The following is an 18,614-nucleotide window of genomic DNA, read 5'->3' as shown; positions in this document are numbered from 1 at the left end:
AAGTTGGCCTAGAACTCCCGTCTCCATTGGCTACACTGCCTAGGACTGATGCGAGTTGTAGGCCAAAACGTATGGAAGTCCAAAAGCTGCCCACCCTGCTGAACATGGAGTGAGGCCTTCAGATGCACACATAAGATGTACACAGGCAAAGACTTCACCCATGATACCAGCTACACTTGTTGTTTTGGCCCTGAGGCTTTGCTTAGCTTGTGGCACTTGAGTTTTGTGCACCACTGCACAGGTCCAGATAGGCCCCAAATCCTTACCAATGTAAAGAGTTCCCTGTGGGACCAGCAAGATATATTAAATGCACCCCCATTCACCACCTCACATTCACACCTTTATTTACTCCATTTTTAGTTCACCCTTCCTCCAAAGAGATCAGGGCATTTTCTTCCCTGGCATTTTTTTTAATTCTCAGAACACTCCTTTGAAGTAGGTTAGGCCAAGAGATTAACTTTATTGATACCCAGGGAGCTTCAAGACTTGAACTTGGCTCTGCCAACCCTGACTGTAAAATATGGACAAAGGTGGAACAGTAATAGAATCAAAAAATAGATTGGAAGGGGCCTATAAGGCCATCAAGTCCAATCCCCTGCTCAATGCAGGGATTCACTGACAGATGGTTGTCCAGCTGCCTCTTGAATGTCTCTAGTGAGGGAGGGCCCACAACCTCCCTAGGTCATTGGTACCATTATTGTACTGCTCTTAGTTAGGAAGTTTTTCCTGATGTCGAGCTGGAATCTGTCTTCCTGTCACTAATCCCATTAATCCATGCCCTGCAGTCTGGGATGATCGAGAAGAGATCCTGGCCCTCCTCCGTGTGACCTTTCAAGTACTTAGAGAGTGCTATCACGTCTCCCCTCAGTCTTCTCTTCTCCAGGCTAAACATGCCCAGTTCTTTCAATCTCTCCTCATAGGGCTTTGTTTCCAGACCCTGCTCATCCTCATTGCCCTCCTCTGAACTCCTCCAGCTTGTCTGCATTCTTGTTGAAATGGAATGCCCAGAACTGGACACAATACTCAAGATGAGGCCTAACCAGTACTTCATGCAATTTGGAAGCTATGCTTCTATTAATGCAGCCCAAAAGTAGCATTTGCTTTTTTTGCAGCCACATCACACTGTTGGCTCATATTCAACTTGTGATCTACAACAATTCCAAGTATCCCCCCAACTTGTAACTGTGCATTTGGTTTCTTTTTCCTAGGTGTAGAACTTGGCATTTATCTCTATTACATTTCATTCTGTTGTTTTCAGCCCAGTGCTCCAGCCTATCAAGATCACTTTGAAGTTTGTTTCTGTCTTCCGGGGTATTAGCTATCCCACCTAATTTTGTGTCATCTGCAAATCTGGTAAGCCTTCCCTGCACCTCCTCATCCAAGTCATTAATAAAAGTGTTGAAGAGCACTGGGCCCAGTACTGAGCCCTGCGGTACCCTGCTAGTTACCTCTTTCCAGTTTGAGAAGGTACCATTGATCAGCACTCTTTGAGACGGATTCTGTAGCCAACTGTAGATCCACCTAATAATTGTTCCATTTAGCCCACTTTTAACTAGTTTGATCAGAATGTCATGTGGTACTTTGTCAAAAGCTTTGCTGAAGTCAAGATATATTATGTCCACAGCATTCCCACGGTCCACAAGGGAGGTTACCCGAACAAAGAATGAGATCAGATTAGTCTGGCAGAATTTGTTCTTGACAAATCTATGCTGGCTTCTAGTAATCACTGCATTGTTTTCAAGGTGCTTACAGATTGACTTCTTTATAATCTGCTCCCAAAATTTCCCCAGGGATTCCCTGTCTACCTATGAAGGTTGTGGGTTCTCCACCTCTGGAGGATTTTAAGAAGAGTCTGGACAGTCCCTCTCATGGATGGTTTAATTGCTTTTCCTGCACATTGCAGAGGGTGGACTAGATGATCCTTGTGTTCCCTTCCAACTCCACAATTCTGATTCCCAGTTTGCCACTGTTTTAACCTCTGGTGGCCATGTGTCCTCTTTTAGAGAGAGCAGTCCTTTGTTTGAAGGGCTGCTCCATATTCTGAATGCATCCTCTATCTGAAGGGCTGTCCAGTCCAAGTTGGGTTTCAAGATCAAGAAGGAAGAGCCAGTCTTGAAGCTGAACATCAACAGCACCTGGCCAGCAGACTGAGCAAGGCACACCACTCACCCGGACACCATCTTCTCCTGCCCGTCGAGATATCCTGTGTTTCCCTTTGAATTATAATAATTTCAAAATCGGCATGCACGCATATGAATGAGCACATGCAAATTTCAGGTACACGGGTGCCCTTTTTTTCGGGCATCCTCTGTTTTGGCCATTCTTCACAAGTGGCCACCGGTAGTAGGAACTCTGCCCCCCACCCCACCCCCGGTTCCGATGGCTGACGCGCTCCAAACAGACACGGGGGAGGGGTGGACGGTGTCCCTGAGAAGTGCGCGTCAACAACGTGGAAAGCCGACCTAGGTCAGGGTGGAGGGGGTGGGCAAGGGCTTCCCTCGGCCCGCGTCTTGCCCAGAACAGGCCTAACCCCGGCAAAAAGTGCGTTTGTGGGGACGACGACGACGACAAGGCAGGAGATAGCACACATTTATTTTTTAATCTGCGCCCCCCCGCCCACCTCCCCAGCGCAGCCATTGGCGACTCCCCGGCGCTGGCCCTCTCTGGTGCCCGCTAGAGCGCCGCCACCTCGGCAAGGTTCCCGGGATAAAGGAGGCGCCCGGAGGGAGCGCGGCGGGGCCGCTGGGCAGGAGCTCTTCTCCCGTCCTCCTCCTGCTGCTCCGTTTCCTCTGGCTCCGACCCGGGTAGGCAAAGCAACAGTACGTGCGGCGGCGGCGGCGGCGGCGGCGGCGGGCGGAGTGTCTGGGCTGGGAGCGGCGGCGGCGGCGGCGGCGGCGAGGGGAGGGGTTTGCGGCTTGGCGTCGCTGCAGAAGTGTCGGCCTCTCGGGGAGCCGCCACTGTGTGCGCGCGTGTGGATGTGGTGTGCGTGCGTGTGTGGGGGGGAGAGCTTCGCTCGCTGCCTGGAGCCGCCGCCGCCGCCGCCGCCGGGGCTTCTTCGGGGCTGTTCTCCTCCTCCTCCTCCTCCTCCTCCTGCGCTGCCGCCGCCGCCGCCGCTGCCTCCGCTCTCTTCTTCTCCCCCTCTTGTCGCCGCTCTCCAACCCAGCCGTGGCGGAGAGGGAAGCGGGAGCGTGTGAAGCCGGCGGTTCCGAGTCGGTGGGCTCTGCCTCGAATCGCCTGGGGGGCTCCCCTTCCCCAGCCAGCCAGCCAGCCAGCGCCGTCAAGCATCCCCAGCCCGCCCCCGACTTCTCGGATCTATTGTCAAGCTCCGGAGGAAATTGTACGACAACATCTGGGCGAACGCATCTGGCCACGCAACATCGACCTTTCCCGGATTCCTCGGGGATAAGAAGAACACAGAGAGAGCGCTTTTTTCCTCCCTTTTTCTTCGTCTCTCTCTCTCTCTCTCCCTCTCTTTTTTTACTAACCACCCAGCCTTCCTCGGAGGTTTCCATCTTTTAACTGCCTCTTAACACTGGCAGAGGAGGAAGGAAGGAAGCGATCGAGCGATCGAGGGAGGGAAGGGGGGTGGAAATCCGAAGGCTGCCTTTCCCCCCCTTTCCCCCCCCCCCCCAGGGATTTAGTTCATGGGGATGTGTTCAAGGCAAGAGAGGATTCAGAAGGATATTGACGTTGTGATCCAAAAGTGCAAGGCGGAAAAAGACTGCCTGTTTGCAGGTGAGTTTGCCAGCCCTTTGCTCCTGGTGAAGGTTCTTCCTCATCTTTCCCTTGTGACAATCCCACCCCCACCAAATCAGCCAGTTGCTCTGAGACGGATTTTGGGTTTGCCCCCAAAGATGACATGTTGATCGGAGGGTGGCTGCTCACATTTTGGGGATAGATTAGCTTGTATTCGGAAAAACAATGGTGATCCTTGCTTCTTCTTTAAAAACAACAACAGCTTTTAACTGTGTCCCCCTTGGTCACCTACCCACCCACCCACATCATAGATGCTCTGGCACATAAGTGATGTGGGAGTTGCACCTCAACCATTTCACGCTTTACTCATTTACATTGCATTTTGATATATACGATAAATCCCCATTAGGCTTCCAGCTGATCCACAAGCAATCTCCCCCTCCTTTTTTTTGGTTATTTATTTTTCATCTATTCCTGAATGATATGCTTGGATCTGCCCATTATATTTGGTGTGCATAGGGAGCAGGCTTGGGGTGGCGGTGGTGGTGGTGGTGGTAAGAAAAGAGCTCCTTCCAGGGTGAGAACTTCACGATATTGTCCACAAATGTCCAGAGATGGATGATCTGCTTTTTGTGACCTGTAGCCCCCTCCCCATCTACCTCTCCCCCTACCCTCACTCCAAAGCCTCAATATTTTGCTTGTTGCTTTCCTGTGATCATGGCTTACAATGTTTGATTTGCCTTTAGCAGCCTGGCTTGTCGCTGCCTGTTGCCTTCACTGACAATGGAAATTCCTTCCGTTGCCATAGCACCAAGGCACTTGTTGCGAGGAGGGGTGGGGTGGGGTGTGGGGATGTTCCTGCTGTATTATTATTATTATTATTATTATTATTATTATTATTAAATTAATCCCCTTTCCCATATCCATAGCAGGCTATGGAGTGGCTGAGTTGCAGGCAGGTTAATACACCAGGCATGACAGATGTAACAAACAACAAATGTTCATCAGTACAATACCGCTCTTTTCTGTTCTTTAGATTTCAGATACGCCGATTCCACCTTCACCTTCACCTACATTGGAGGATCCAAAAGGTATGGCTATGAAATAAAATAGCTTGAATTCTTTTGACTCTCTGTGGATTCCAAACCAGATTGAATTGAGTAAGTTAGGAATGTCACCTCCCCTTCCTTTGAAGGTGGCGTGGGGCCATTCATTGATGCCTTGAGGCTTCTTTCAGAAGAAATATTGGCCTGGAACAGGTGTTCCATGGGGTGATGATTAGTCATCAGAGAGCTCATTGATCAAGAGTTTGCTTTGCCTTCACTTGTTCGTGTCTCGCTCTGAACTGCAGAGTTATTTTTGACAGATGTAAAGGGGGAAGATAACATGGACATGGGAGAAGTGCTCTGAGGGATGTGGGTGTAACACAGAGCACAAGCAGAATGGACAATGTTTCTGCCCATATCAGTGTAAACCACAATGTAGAAACGTGACTGCAATACGTAAACACTATTTGCAGTTTCCCATGTTAACGCTGTAGATAATTGAAATAAAAAATTCGATAAAGTTTATGGTGCACATAACAATCACTTCCATAACAACCAAACATAGAACCAATTACATTTGACACACTTTTAAGCTATTCAGTTTCTGGACATTGAATCAGCTGCAGAAATCTTCAGATTTATTGAATACATCTGTGTTCAGTTGTTGTGGTGGTTTAATAAAATATGCCTAGAACAGCTGTACAGTTTTTTTAAAATTGCAGCACATGATCTCCACTATTAACTGGCAACACCACTTGGATTGAATTCCAAGTAAAAATGGTTGCCATTTGTTTAGATTAAATTGTTTTGCTATGTTAATTTTGGACATTTCTACACCTGCCTCCTCCCCCCCCCCCCCGGATCGTCCCTGGATCATCCCTGTGCATCCAAATGACACACAGGGGATCCCGGGAGCAGGCAGGGACGATCCCTCCATTTTCCTGGGATAATCCTTAGGTGTAGAAAGGGCCTTTGACTAAGCTAGAATTAAGCCAAATGTTATGAAGAAGTGTTCAGCTTTGAAATGAGAACAGGGCCTGGCGAGAGTTTCAACAGTTTGTATCTGTCCTGTGAATTTGTTTTAATATGTAGTTTCATGACAGTGAGATTTACAGACTCCATGGTTGCATTTAATTCTTTTTAAAAGAGTCATCAAGAGACTGATTATATTATTTCCCAGCTTCTCATACTTTGGCCCTGTGGCCCATATCTTTCAGGTTGATCTGTATTTATGCATTTGTAGATAGCTGTAGCTTTTTGCATAGCCCATTCAGATGTAGAATTAAGTCATAAATCCATTGATATAACTTCCGCCCCCCCCCCCCCCCAGTGAGCTTAAACTGATGCACCTATTTCACTTTTGTAAACCGCCCAGAGAACTTCGGCTATGGGGCAGTATATAAATGTAATTAATAATAATAATAATAATAATTGCATAGGCTGAATTTGCTAGTGAGAACTTCTTGTACATGTTCTTTTGAACTTCACGTTTTGGGTTACAGTTTGGACCAAAGCATTTCCGTCTAGTAGTTTAGCTTGCCACCCAACGTGAATGGAGCTCTTTGCTGGATCTGTAGACTAGATGTGGTTATATAGTGGTTAAATTGTTTGAGATCTAAGATGATAGGCACCTTGATTCTAAATACATGAACACCATAATCTGCCTTCCTACCTATTCCTGCAGGTGTTGGGTCAAGAGCCAGAGTTGTGTTGTAATAGCTATTGTAACATCTTGTGTGAGGCAAGCAGGGCAGAGATGGAGAGCTCCACACCATTTGTTTCCTGCCACTCAGTCATTGGTGTTAGGAGTTGTAGGTTCACTTCACAGGTCTTAGGACAGAATACCAGAGGAGGGAAAAAGAAGAATACCTTTCTGTGATTTGTCTATATTGCAATAAATCAGGGCTGGGGAAAGTGTTGCCATCCAGATATTGTTGGATTCTAGCTTGCATCATCTCTGACCGTTGGCCATTCTCTCTGGGGCTGATGGGAGTTGGAGTCCAAAAACATCTGGAAGGCCACTGGTTTCCCACCTCTGGCAAAAAGGCTACCCCAGTTTATTGAGACAGAGGCCATTTCTACACCTGCCTTTTTTCCTGCGTTCATCCCGGGATCATCCCTGTGCATCCAAATGACACACAGGGGATCCTGGGAGCAGGCAGGGATGATCCCTCCATTTTCCTGGGATAATCCTCAAGTGTAGAAAGGGCCAGAGATGCTGAATGCTTTTGCCACTTTGGTACAGGGGCTGCAACCAGGTTCTGGCACTGGTCCAAGGCAACAGTCTCTCTCTTTTCCAACTTTGCTTTGATGCTTTTGAGCAAAATAAACACAGCAAAATGTGTGCATCAAATGTATATCCCCAGCTTTCCTCCCAAGGATTTCCTGATGTGCTCTGTGCGGGGTTATCTAGTTTTATTTTCACGACAATCCAACGATGTTGCTTAAGCTGACTTCTGGATTACAGTTGCATATTCATCACTTGATGTCTATGTAGGAATACCACATCACAGTTCAATCACCATAGATGAAATGGTCATATCTTTCAATGGCAACTCAAATACAACTCTTTGGAATCAGTTTGCATGTTCTGTTGTGAGTGTACTAAGTGCTGAGTAATGAATGTATGGGACATCAAGTAAGTATACCTGCCCACATAAACTGGCCTTGACAGGCAAAGAATTGCCCAGATCCACCTATTGAGTTTGGATTTCCCATATTCAAACCCAAGAATTTAGCCACTTTATCCCCATGGGGCATAAGAGCCCTGCTGGATCAGACCAAGGTCCATCTAACCTAGCAACTGCTTATCCCAATGTCTAAATAGATGTATATTATTTGTTTATTTAATGTTTATACTGCCCAATAGCTGATTTTATACCACCCAATAGCTCTCTGGGTGGTTCCCAACAATTAAAACCATAAAATACGCAACAGTAAAATACAGATGATAAAATACAATATGAAAGTTTAAAACTGCACTATAAAAATAAAATAATCAAACAGAAGCTAGAGAAAAATAAATAAATAAATAAATAAATAAATCAAATACAGTACCAGATAAAAATAAACTGAAAAACTAAAACGCCTGGGAGAATAAAAGGGTCTTTACCTGGTGCTGAAATGAGCAGAACCTAGGCGCCCGGCGAACCGCTCTAGGAAGCTCATTCTACAATTGGGTGCCACAGCAGAAAAGGCCCTCTTCCTAGTAGACACCCACCTCACTTTCTTTGGTGGGGCTGCCCAGAGGAGGATCACTGAAGCTGATTTTAGGGTCAGGGCAGGTGTATTATGGGGCATTATTCATTAGTTTTATTGATATAAAATTGTATAAACCACTCCATAGAGGCCCTCAAAGCGGCATGCTGTGAATATAAAATGTATAAGCCTGCCATCTTGCAAAAGGAAAAAAAGTGGGTTATAAATGTAAAAAATACCAATAGTAAGAAACAAACAATACAACCATGATTGTGACAAGCACATATTTTGCATTTTGTGGTTGTATAGTCAGTTTTGGGGGGTTATATTTATTGTTCATTCCCCTGATATTTTTGGATGACGAGTGGTTTACATATATCCAGATAAACAAATAAAGCATATGTAACTGACATTCAATCTTATTTACACATAAAGAAATGGATTAAATAGGAACTTTAACTCACCCCATAAGTTCTGGGGTGGGCAAAATGTAGCCCCTGCTGCTCCCTTGCTGTGCCCCTGAATAACTAAAATAACAAGAAAAACAACAAATGTTTACTCATTGGCATTCTATAGCGGCTACAAAGTGCTAGAAGGATCAAACAACACAATGCTGACACTAGACTAAATGGACTAATAATCTGGCTGTATAAGGCAGCTTCTCATGTTTGCATGGGTTTCAGATGTAAGCATGCTTAATGGTGCAATCCTAATTTTTTTTTACTTAGAAGTAAGTCCCACAGAAGTAAGTTCAACAGGACTTACTCTCTTGTAAATTTGTTTCAGATTGCCGCTTATATATATGTAGCTGCAGTGCTATGCAGTGAGGGAGTAAGCTTCATTGAAATCAATGCCATTTACATTTGAGTAGACATGCATAGAATTGCTCTGCACATCTGCCATAATGTGTGCTTAAATTATTGACCTTAATATGCTTAACTCGGTTTTGGATTGTGGCTGAGTTTTTTTTATGTGTATAAAGATGTGGCGCATGCGTCCACAGGAAAGGATCTTTTTTTTTTTTTAAAGGTTAAACATGTTTATATAGTGGAAATGAAACTAGCTCAGAAATTGCTTTCAGTTTTCATATGGTGTTAGAATTATACATTTGGAAGTTTAACCCCATAGGTTGGGTCTCTTAGCTTCAAGCAAGAAACAACTTTGTGCAGCATTTACAATTAAATTCCATAACTAGAGAAGTGAATTGCATTTGCTTTCTCATCAGTGCTTTTAAGATGCTTCTATACAAGCAGTCAGTAGCTTAAGGCTGAGGCTCGCTGACCTTTTTCTGCGTTGCGTGATTTATTGTGAAAACTCTTGAAAATTCCTAATGCACGGATGTATCCTGGCGATTGGGTTTGCTTGTTATTGTGATACATGAAATTAAAGGTTGGCTCGTAATGATGATGGTTATGAACCAGAATCTCGTTTTCTTGTACCTGTAAGAAGCAATGAGCCCCGTGCATCAAATCAGGGCTGAGCTCTGGACTGGTTCACACAATGGAATGGTAACGATACAACATTTATATAGCTCTTCATACGCACATCATAACCATCCCGTTTCTCTGAGCCTTTCATATCTGCTCCCTGAGTGACGTTTACAACACTGTTGCAAGGGAGATCCAATTATTTTTATGCCCATATTGCAGATGTGGTTACTGAGTCCAAGAGAGACTGGTTTGGCGAAGACCATCATGAATTCTTGGCTGAGATGAGACTTAAACAGGGAACTTCCCTGCTTACATTCTTAAGTCAATCCTTATATAGAAATTGCACCAGCCCCTGCCCTGCCCCACCTGAGCAGTTCCCAAATATGTATTTTGCACAGAAAAACCTAATGTGTGAACTGGATGATGGTAGCTAAATGCCTGCAGCCATTTCTGTGATTGGAGCAGCTGGAAACAGTGTCGCCGCAATCACAGCAACGGCCTCAGCCGTCTGTCGTTGCCCAGTTTACTCTTTATATCTGTCCGTGGAAGATCAGGAGTGTTTGCTTTGGGGGGAAAGAAGGAAAAAAGATGGGTGCGTGAACCTGATTCCAACTAATCAGTGTTGCTACCGTGTCCACTGATTTCTAGAAACAAACTGTAGTGGCCTGCAGGGTGGGCAGGTGTTGCCGACTACATCCTTCTCCTTGCTGCAGATGCTGGCTCTTCCTAACCCTCTCTGTGCCAGGGTATACCATTGTTTCATGGAGGGAAGGGCAGAGATTACCATTCAGTGGCAGCATCTTCTTCAGTGGAGCTCACACAAAAGGGGGAAATGAAAAAAAAATAGACAACAGATTATAGTAAGAGCTGCGGTCAGCATGAGACTTCTGCTGTATGGAGGGATAATAATAATAATAATAATAATAATAATAAATTTATTTGTTACCTGCCTCTCCCTCTGGATCGAGGCGGGGTACAACACTAATGAAAACACCATAAAATACATACAACTAATTCAAATGTTTAAAACTACTGCATCATTAAAAAGGCTTTTTTAATAGCTTTTCTACTGTTGCTAATGGTGTATAATCTCTTGAAGATGGAGAAGACTTGCAAAGCTTGCATTGTCATTGTGATGATAAAGGCTTTCCTAGCTGGTACGTGAGAGTTAGGCTAGAATCCTTGGAGCTAAGACCTGTTGAACACAATGACCCATTCACATGATCACCGCTGCCCACTGCGGCTTGTTTAAGCCACGGTGAGCCGCACTGCATTCTGGGAGGTTTTTGAATATTCAAGCTGCAGCTTGTCGTGTCCTCTGAATCCGGGGACCCTGGGTTATGCTTGGATTAAGCAACTCTTGTATGACCCACGATTGCTGGCAAAAATGGCTGCTGGCACACGCTGCAGCTCACTGTGGCTTAAATCAGCCATGGTGGGCTGTTCCATTGTGCAAACCAGCCCTAGAAGGACTTACTCATGAGTAAACCTTCACAGGAGTGTGCTATTTGGCTGTAATCCTATGCAAAACTGTTTGAGACTAGGCTTCTTCAAACGCAATTGGGTTTACTTCCAAGTAATGCTGTTAGTACGATCATGCTGTTAGTAGTACTACTGGTATATTAACATCCCAGGTCACAGAATTAAGCTACTCTAGTGCAGGCTTGGATGGATCTGTCCATCTTGGTCTTCCCAAAATTGTCAGATTTTTTCAAGGACAAGTTTACCCATTCCTATTTTTGCATGCTCTGGCTATTTATTTAGTTTAGTTTAAAATCCATACAAAATTGTATGCATTTCCCCCCAGGTACTTCACATTGTTGAAATACAGTTATGTGCTTCCTTTTTAGGGGGGGAATATAGTCATGTGAGCATTTTCCCTGAAGTGGGAAAGTTTGCAAAAATCTAGATTTCCTTATGCAACTTTTGCATGGCTTGCTGAAAGGCCTGGGAGTGGGAGCTGCAAATAGGGTAAATTCATTTTTTTTAAATGACGAAACAAATTCCCCACCTGTCCCTACTGTGGTGCAGATAGTGTATGTTCATGTGTCCAAAATCCTTAGTTGGGATAGTGTAGGCCAAGTAAGTAAGAAAGAGGGATAGCTAGAGAACCACTTCTTTATTATTATTTATTTATTTATTTATTTATATAGCACCATCAATGTACATGGTGCTGTACAGAGTAAAACAGCCAATTAGGGTAATGCACTACTGGACCAGGAAGAAATCTTTTCCGCTTGAGCTAAAAACCGTGAAACATTCTGCACTGAACTTATAGAAACATAGAATCATAGAATAGTATAGTTGGAAGGGGCCTATCGAGTCCAACTCCCAGCTCAGTGCAGGAATCCACCCTAAAGCATACTTGACAGATGACTGTCCAGCTGCCTCTTGAATGCCTCTAGTGTGGGAGAGCCCACAACCTCCCTAGGTAACTGGTTCCATTGTCGTACTGCTCTAACAGTCAGGAAGTTTTTCCTGATGTCCAGCCGGAATCTGGCTTCCTGTAACTAGAGCTCGTTATTCCGTTTCCTGCACTCTGGTATGATTGAGAAGAGATCCTGGCCCTCCTCTGTGTGACAACCTTTTAAGTATTTGAAGAGTGCTATTACGTCTCCCCTCAATCTTCTCTTCTCCAGGCTAAACATGCCCAGTTGTTTCAGTCTCTCTTCATAAGGCTCTGTTGTCAGACTCCCGATCATCCTGGTTGCCCAGTCTTGTAGCTGCCTTCTCTGTGATACACATAGTGGAGCATGTTGAGGACTGATGTTGTCATTGCATGGGGATGTTGGGGATTGGCTATGATTGGTTACTTGTCTTAACCCTCTTTCATTAACACCTGCACAAGTCTTCTTCCTGAAATATGCTATGCAGACACAAGATACTGGCAAGGAGGAGTCACTGTGGTAGAGGCAAGGGTCAAGTTGTGACTTGGAGTGCAATTTAAGGATGGCATATTTCCAAAGATGTGCTAAATCTTTGGAAAAGAGTGTCTGCCTCAATAGTGGGAAAGGGCCTTTTGAGTGGTGGTGCCCTGATTGTGATTTTCCCATCCCAGTGATGATCACTTGGTGCTGACATTGTGCTCCTTTTGGCTCTGGGTGGAGATTGTTTTAGGTGGTAGAGCTGGTGGCTCTGATTTTGGTGAGGCTGAGAATCCATTGTGGGTTTCAGTCAGAACCAGCCAAAACTCTAAAGGTGTGCACCAAAATAGCCTCAGCACCTTGGATAGCTCCTTTAGAGTTCATGTCTTTGGGGGGGGGGTTTCCCTCAGGCAGCTGGTTGGACACTGTGTGAACCGAATGCTGGACTAGTGGACCTTTGGTTTGATCCAGCAGGGCTCTTCGTATATTCTTATGTACAGATGTGAAAAGGAATTTAAACAATGCAGATTCAGCTGCTCTTCAAGTGCCAATGGCATTGTAGTGCTGTGGGCTATGGTGCCTCCCCTTTTCCATGGTATATGATTGCTGTAGCATGCAGGTGTGCAAAATGCATGTATTTAGGGCGCCATTACCACCATCCCCACCAGCACTGTGCCAGGTGGGCAGGCAACCAGGTGGACTAGAAGGGAACAGGTGATGCACAGAACTCGGGGATGACCTTGTACATACCCTTACCCATAATAGTTTCCCCCTCAGCTTTGTTTAACTGCAAACTTTCAATGTGATTGATGGCCCTCCAAAGCTAACTTGTTGGGACCGGCATGGTTGTTCCCTCACACCTCTTCAGCTGTAGTCCCTGCTTGAGCTAAATTCTTGAAAATGGCCTATAATCCTTGATGTCTGATGTTGAAGAAAGGGATTTTCTAACCATCTGTCATAGGGGATTTTTGTTATGATGGATAATGTTGACTCTGTAGAGACCTGCATCTCTTGTTGCCAAGACAACTATATGGTGGGTTTTCTTACATGGGTGGTATGGTATGTGACTCTGTGGTATGTGAATAAGAATGGTGCTGTGCCAAAAATGTCTCCCACATATTTTTCAACCATTCTTATTCAATTTGAAAAGAAAAATGCTTTTGAAAAGAATTTTAAATGAGAAGAAAATTCTCATGGGGTTGGTTCAGGTTTATTTATTTATTTTATTACATGTATATACCGCCCCACAGCCGAAGCTCTCTGGGCGGTTCACAAAAGCTAAAAACAGTAAACATTAAAAGTATACAAAATTTAAAAACCATCAGAGACATAAAAACAACAGTATAAAAATAGCATCCATTTAAAACAACAATTCTGGGGTCATTAAAAACAAAACTTAGCGTTCTTGTGTTTACCTTACTTAGGAGGTGACCAAGGAGTGTGTCCGTGTGTGTCCTATCTTTCAAGAGCACCTTTTATCAGCTAAGGCTGATATATCAAGTGCTCCCTTATCTGGACAAAGATAGCCTAGCTACAGTTATCCACGCTCTCATAACCTCTCGTTTGGATTACTGCAATGAGTTATGCATGGGGCTGCCTTTGAAAACAGTCCGGAAACTTCAATTGGTACAAAACAGGGCAGCACATTTACTAACAGCGACTGGCCAACAAGACCGCATCATGCCAGTCCTTTTTCAACTTCACTGGCTGCCAGTCTGGGCCCGATTCAAAGTGCTGGTATTAACATTTAAAACCCTAAATGGCTTGGGGCCAGGCTATCTGAAGGAATGCCTCCTCCCCTATGTACCTGCCCGGACTCTAAGGTCATCATCAGGGCTCCTTCTCTGTGAGCCCCTGCCAAAGGAAGTAAGGCAGGTGGCTACCAGGAGGAGGGCCTTCTCTGCTGTGGCACCCCGGCTGTGGAATGAGCTCCCTAAGGAGGTTCGCTTGGCACCTACATTATATGCTTTTAGACGCCAGGTGAAGACCTTTTTATTCTCTCAGCATTTTAACTGTTTATGAATTTAATTTTAACTTTGCTGTTTTAAATTTGTATTTTAAATTTGTATTTCTCCCTCTTTGCTGTCCTTCTGCTGGCAGGCCAAGACCGCTTTCTTGCATATTGCTGATTCTGTTGCATGAGTGGTGGGTCTGCCAATTGTGTTGCGTGAGTGTGACCCGCTCCTTGCACAACTGCAATTTAGTGCTTCCCAGAGGAAGCCCTGAAAGAATCTGAAATGCTCGTTTCTTATTGGGTCTGGTAGGCAGAACTCCCTTATGTGAGCTCACCTGACCTGCTCCCTTCTAGAAACAAGTGTTTTGCTCATTTCTGATTGTTTCAGAAGGGCTAAGTCTTCCTTCTGCAAGTGGCAGATCCTGCTTGAGGACAGGAATTGGCAGGCCATAAGAAAATCAGTTGAGACATAAGTACCCATTGTATCCCACCCAGACTTAGGGTGACCATCTGCATCTGGAAAGGAGGACAGGGCTCCTGTATCTTTAACAGTTGTGATGAAGAGTGAATTTCAGCAGGTGTCATTTGTATTTATTCAGCACCTGGGGAAATTCCTTCTTCATCACAACAGTTAAAGCTGCAGGAGCCCTGCCCTCTTGATCAAATACAAAACTGCAGCTTTAACTGTTGTGATGAGGAGGGAATTTCACCAGGTGCTGCATGCATACACTGCTGAAATTCCCTTTTCTATACAAGTGTTAAAGATACAGGAGCCCTGTTCCCCTTTTCATATGGTCACCCTAATAAAGGGTAGTTCTAACAAATATGAATAGCAAACTCATTCTCTCGGTCTGGATCCTTTTCAAGCCGAAGTAGCACAATCTATTCACAAGAAGGAGGAATGAGCAGAATTGGGTGGTGATGGGGTGGACCCCAAGCTTGGCAGAAGTGCAAAGAAAAGTTAGGGAAATTAACAAGGAAAGCCCTCCTCCACCCCTCAAACAGCCCAATGGGGACTGAAAAGGCTCAGTAGGCATGGAATGCGGACTCTTGAGGAGGGAGTGAAAAGTCTGGAGGTGGGAATGGAATGGAATGCACTCTTCATTTGTATGAAAAGTACACATGAAAAATATGACTTGTTTATTGTGACTCTCAATGGGAGAAGACGGGGGAGAGAGAGAGAGGGAGAGAGAGAGGTAGACTGCTTTTGCCTCTGCCCCATATCCACTATTGGCTTAGGCTTTGGTAGAATGAGGCTTCCCACACATTAGCCCTGATGAAATGTGGCTCTTAACAGAAAGAAAGGTGTCTTCACCCTACCCAGATTATTTGATCAGAGCCAGCTCTCAGAATCATAATTCTGTGAAATTAATGGCGGGGAAAAGAGGAGAATTCTTTCTTCACACCAGTTTAAGCACAGAATCTAAGGCCATAGTTTTGCTGTCATTTCACATTCAGGCTCCCCGTGGAGGCCAGTGTGAGATTTTGGTAGTCGGATCAATAAGAACATCTTCCCTCATGAAAACAATTGAGCTGCAATATTGTGAAAATTATGGGACAATCAGGTTTAGGCTGGACATAAATGTGGGCAAAGCAGGCTCGTGTTTGAAGGACTTGCCCCTTCACCCACCCCCAGTGTACACACACACACACACACTTCAAATAAAGCAAAAGGAGGAAAATCGAAAATCTCATGAGGAGCTTAAGTATGTGAATTGCATAAATAATCCCTTCCCGTGGAGGCTTGAGTAATCATTTTTTTGGCTGGCGGGTCGGGCACTGCTTCCATTTTTCGAAAGCGATCTATGTTCACATTTCTGAATTATTGGAGCTGTTTGACAGGACTGAAGTGCTTGGTGGTTTAGGAAGACCGTAATTAGGAATTTATGAGTAGGGAACATCTTTGTGGGATAATCTGGGCACTAAATATGGAACAGACTGAATAGCAATTTTAATAATTTTTAATTCCATTTTCAGAAAGCTTACAGACAAGTTGAGAGATGTTCTCCTACAGTGTGAGTGAGGTGCTCCGTCAGGTGTTGTGATAGAACAAGATTGACTCCCGTTTAACTGCTGCTGTCAGGAGCAAGAGCCTGCTTAGTTCTACGTATTTGGGTGTTTGGTAACTGCAAGGATGAAGAGGACATTAGCATTCCTAACAGATTTCTAATTATTATTTTCTTGAAGAAAACACCCCACTTACTTATCTTGTCTTCCTTTTGTGGTACTCTGGCTATTTCAAAATCTGGCAGACTATGAGGAGTTGTGTTCCAGCACCTTCGTAAGGATGCCACATTATTCCCTGGAGTCTGAGGGATTTGACTCAGTTTTCATAAAATGAAGGGTTAGCTCTCTTTAAAAACAACAACAACAGAGCTTTCCTTTCCTCTTAGTTAACACATTGAATTCTAATCGCCTCTTCGTAGCCTCTCCTTTGGTATTTTTGTGAGAAGCTGCAACAGTGAGAACTAGAGAAGGTGAAAGCCTATCATTTGACAGTCCATCGTTGCAACCAAACACTGTCAGCGGCTGCTTGGTGTTACCATGTAGTTACCGCTGATTATCTGGTGTATTAGCGCGTCCTGTTTGCTGACAGCAGGTTGCATTGTATTCTCAATGGTTTCTTAAGAGGTGAGTTGATTTTGGAAGAGGCGTGGATTCAGGCTACCGGCCATTCAGCTGTTTTTTCTCTCAGAATGAGCAGTCTCACAGTACAATCTCATGCGTGCCTACTCAGAAGTAAATCACATTCAATTCAATGTGACTCAGGCCTAATCTACACCTGGAGGCCTTCTGGGAGTGGGGAGGGATGATCACGGGGTTTTGCACTTCCAGGATCGTCCTTCAGGGGCACATGCCAGTGAGTTTTCCTGGAAGTAAAGGAGAGCCGTTCCGGGGCACCATTTTTATTTTATTTTTACAAGCGGAGACATTTTTTCAACAGTGTGGCCGTGATCCTGTGCGAAGGTACTTAAAAAAAAAAAAAAAAAAGCACACACAACAAACTCAGCACTGGAAGGCGCCAATAGCCATTGCAAACATGGCAAAAATGCTCTCCCCTTCACCCCCGATGCCCATGGACTCTCCCCATGCAGCTCCTTGCCCATTTCTTGAGCTCTGCTACTCGCAGGGAAGAGGGAGGACCCTGGGAGGGAGAGCCATACTGCCTGTGGGCCTCAGGATTGTCTTGAGACCAGAGAAAAAATGGGACAAAACCACTCTCAGATATCCCGGGAGAACTGAGCGGTCATCCCCAGTTCACCCTGGGATCAGCTGTGCATCATTTGGACCTTTAGGGACGACCTCGAGTCCAACCCAGGATAAATGGCAGGTGTAGATTAGGCCTTAGTCTTAGGTAAGGTGCATAAGGGCTTGCAGATTTAAAGACTGCTCACAGACAGTACCTGTTAAAGATTTGGAAAGGGTTGTTTATCAAGCTGTCATTGCCTCTGGTACATGCATTCATTTTTGTGCATGTTCCCATCATGATCTCTATTTGTGTTCCCTTCTCACCCTTGGTTTTACAGATTTTCTTAGTACCTTGAATTGCACCCTGGAAAAGCCAGAGCAGCGTTCCCTCCACACGCTCCAAAGGGAACAGCATAGTGTTCACTGATAAAATAGGCAAGTGTTCATTTTGGTGCAAACAGGGTGCCTACTAGATAACACATTTTCCCTCATTCCTGGCTTAGAGCACTTTTGAATCAGCTTTGATTTTTTTTATTTAAAAACTTTTCAAAAGCTTTATCAAGTGGCATGAAGAGTATATTTACATCTGCATATAAACTCATGCTGCTCTTGGGAAAAAAGGGGCTGGAATGCAAGGTTTCCCTTTGCAGTAAAATTATCTGAACCAGGGGTTGCTCTGTTACGGTCTAGTCAATTTTGCCACTCCATTTACCTGTATAGGATTTTAAAAAGTGGCTGCCATTAAGGAATTAGGATGATGGAGCACACTGCCATTTTCCTGCTGCAAAAAAGACTTTACCTCTCTCACCTTGTTATAGAATCCTAGAATCGTAGAATAGTAGAGTGGGAAGGGACCTATAAGGCCATCTATGTTTGTATAGCTATTGATGCTGGGTCGGGAGTACTGCCGCTGGGGGTGGGGGTGGTTACTTGTATTGCTCTGTAGAAATAATCATTTCGTACCCAGCCAAAATGTGAAGCAGGACACTCAATTAAGGCCATAGCTAGACCTAAGGTTTATCCCTGGATCGTCCAGGGGTCAAACTTGTTCATCTAGGTGACACACAGGGGATCCAGTGCTCAGGCAGGGGCGAACCCTGGATGATCCCAGGATAAGCCTTAGGTCTAGCTGTGGCCTAAGTGTCAAGAGACCACAATTTCTGCCTCATCCTCCCAATCCAAGTGGTATATGTATCTTGACTGAATATGGACTGTCATTCACTCTTCACTCCCTCCC

The 18,614-nt window shown here is 44.8% G+C and overlaps 1 protein-coding gene across 2 annotated transcripts in view; it reads left to right on the top strand.

Annotated features, from left to right (window-relative positions):
* Positions 1-3,494: 3,494 nt before the first annotated feature.
* The window catches only part of PARP8 (poly(ADP-ribose) polymerase family member 8), a 192,734-nt gene continuing 177,614 nt past the window's right edge, over positions 3,495-18,614 (top strand). Inside the window, exons 1-2 of one of the 2 annotated variants that reach the window (XM_063128667.1) lie at positions 3,495-3,735; positions 4,733-4,787. In XM_063128667.1, the coding sequence (XP_062984737.1) occupies positions 3,645-3,735; positions 4,733-4,787 (146 nt within the window). In that variant the 5' untranslated portion in view covers positions 3,495-3,644. Of the gene's footprint in view, positions 3,736-4,732; positions 4,788-18,614 lie in introns of those variants that run through there. The other variant, XM_063128668.1, reaches the window with a different exon arrangement.

This window comes from Elgaria multicarinata, chromosome 6 (genome assembly GCF_023053635.1).
Source record: "Elgaria multicarinata webbii isolate HBS135686 ecotype San Diego chromosome 6, rElgMul1.1.pri, whole genome shotgun sequence".
Taxonomy (NCBI): domain Eukaryota; kingdom Metazoa; phylum Chordata; class Lepidosauria; order Squamata; family Anguidae; genus Elgaria; species Elgaria multicarinata.
This window is presented reverse-complemented; position numbering and strand designations above follow the sequence as displayed.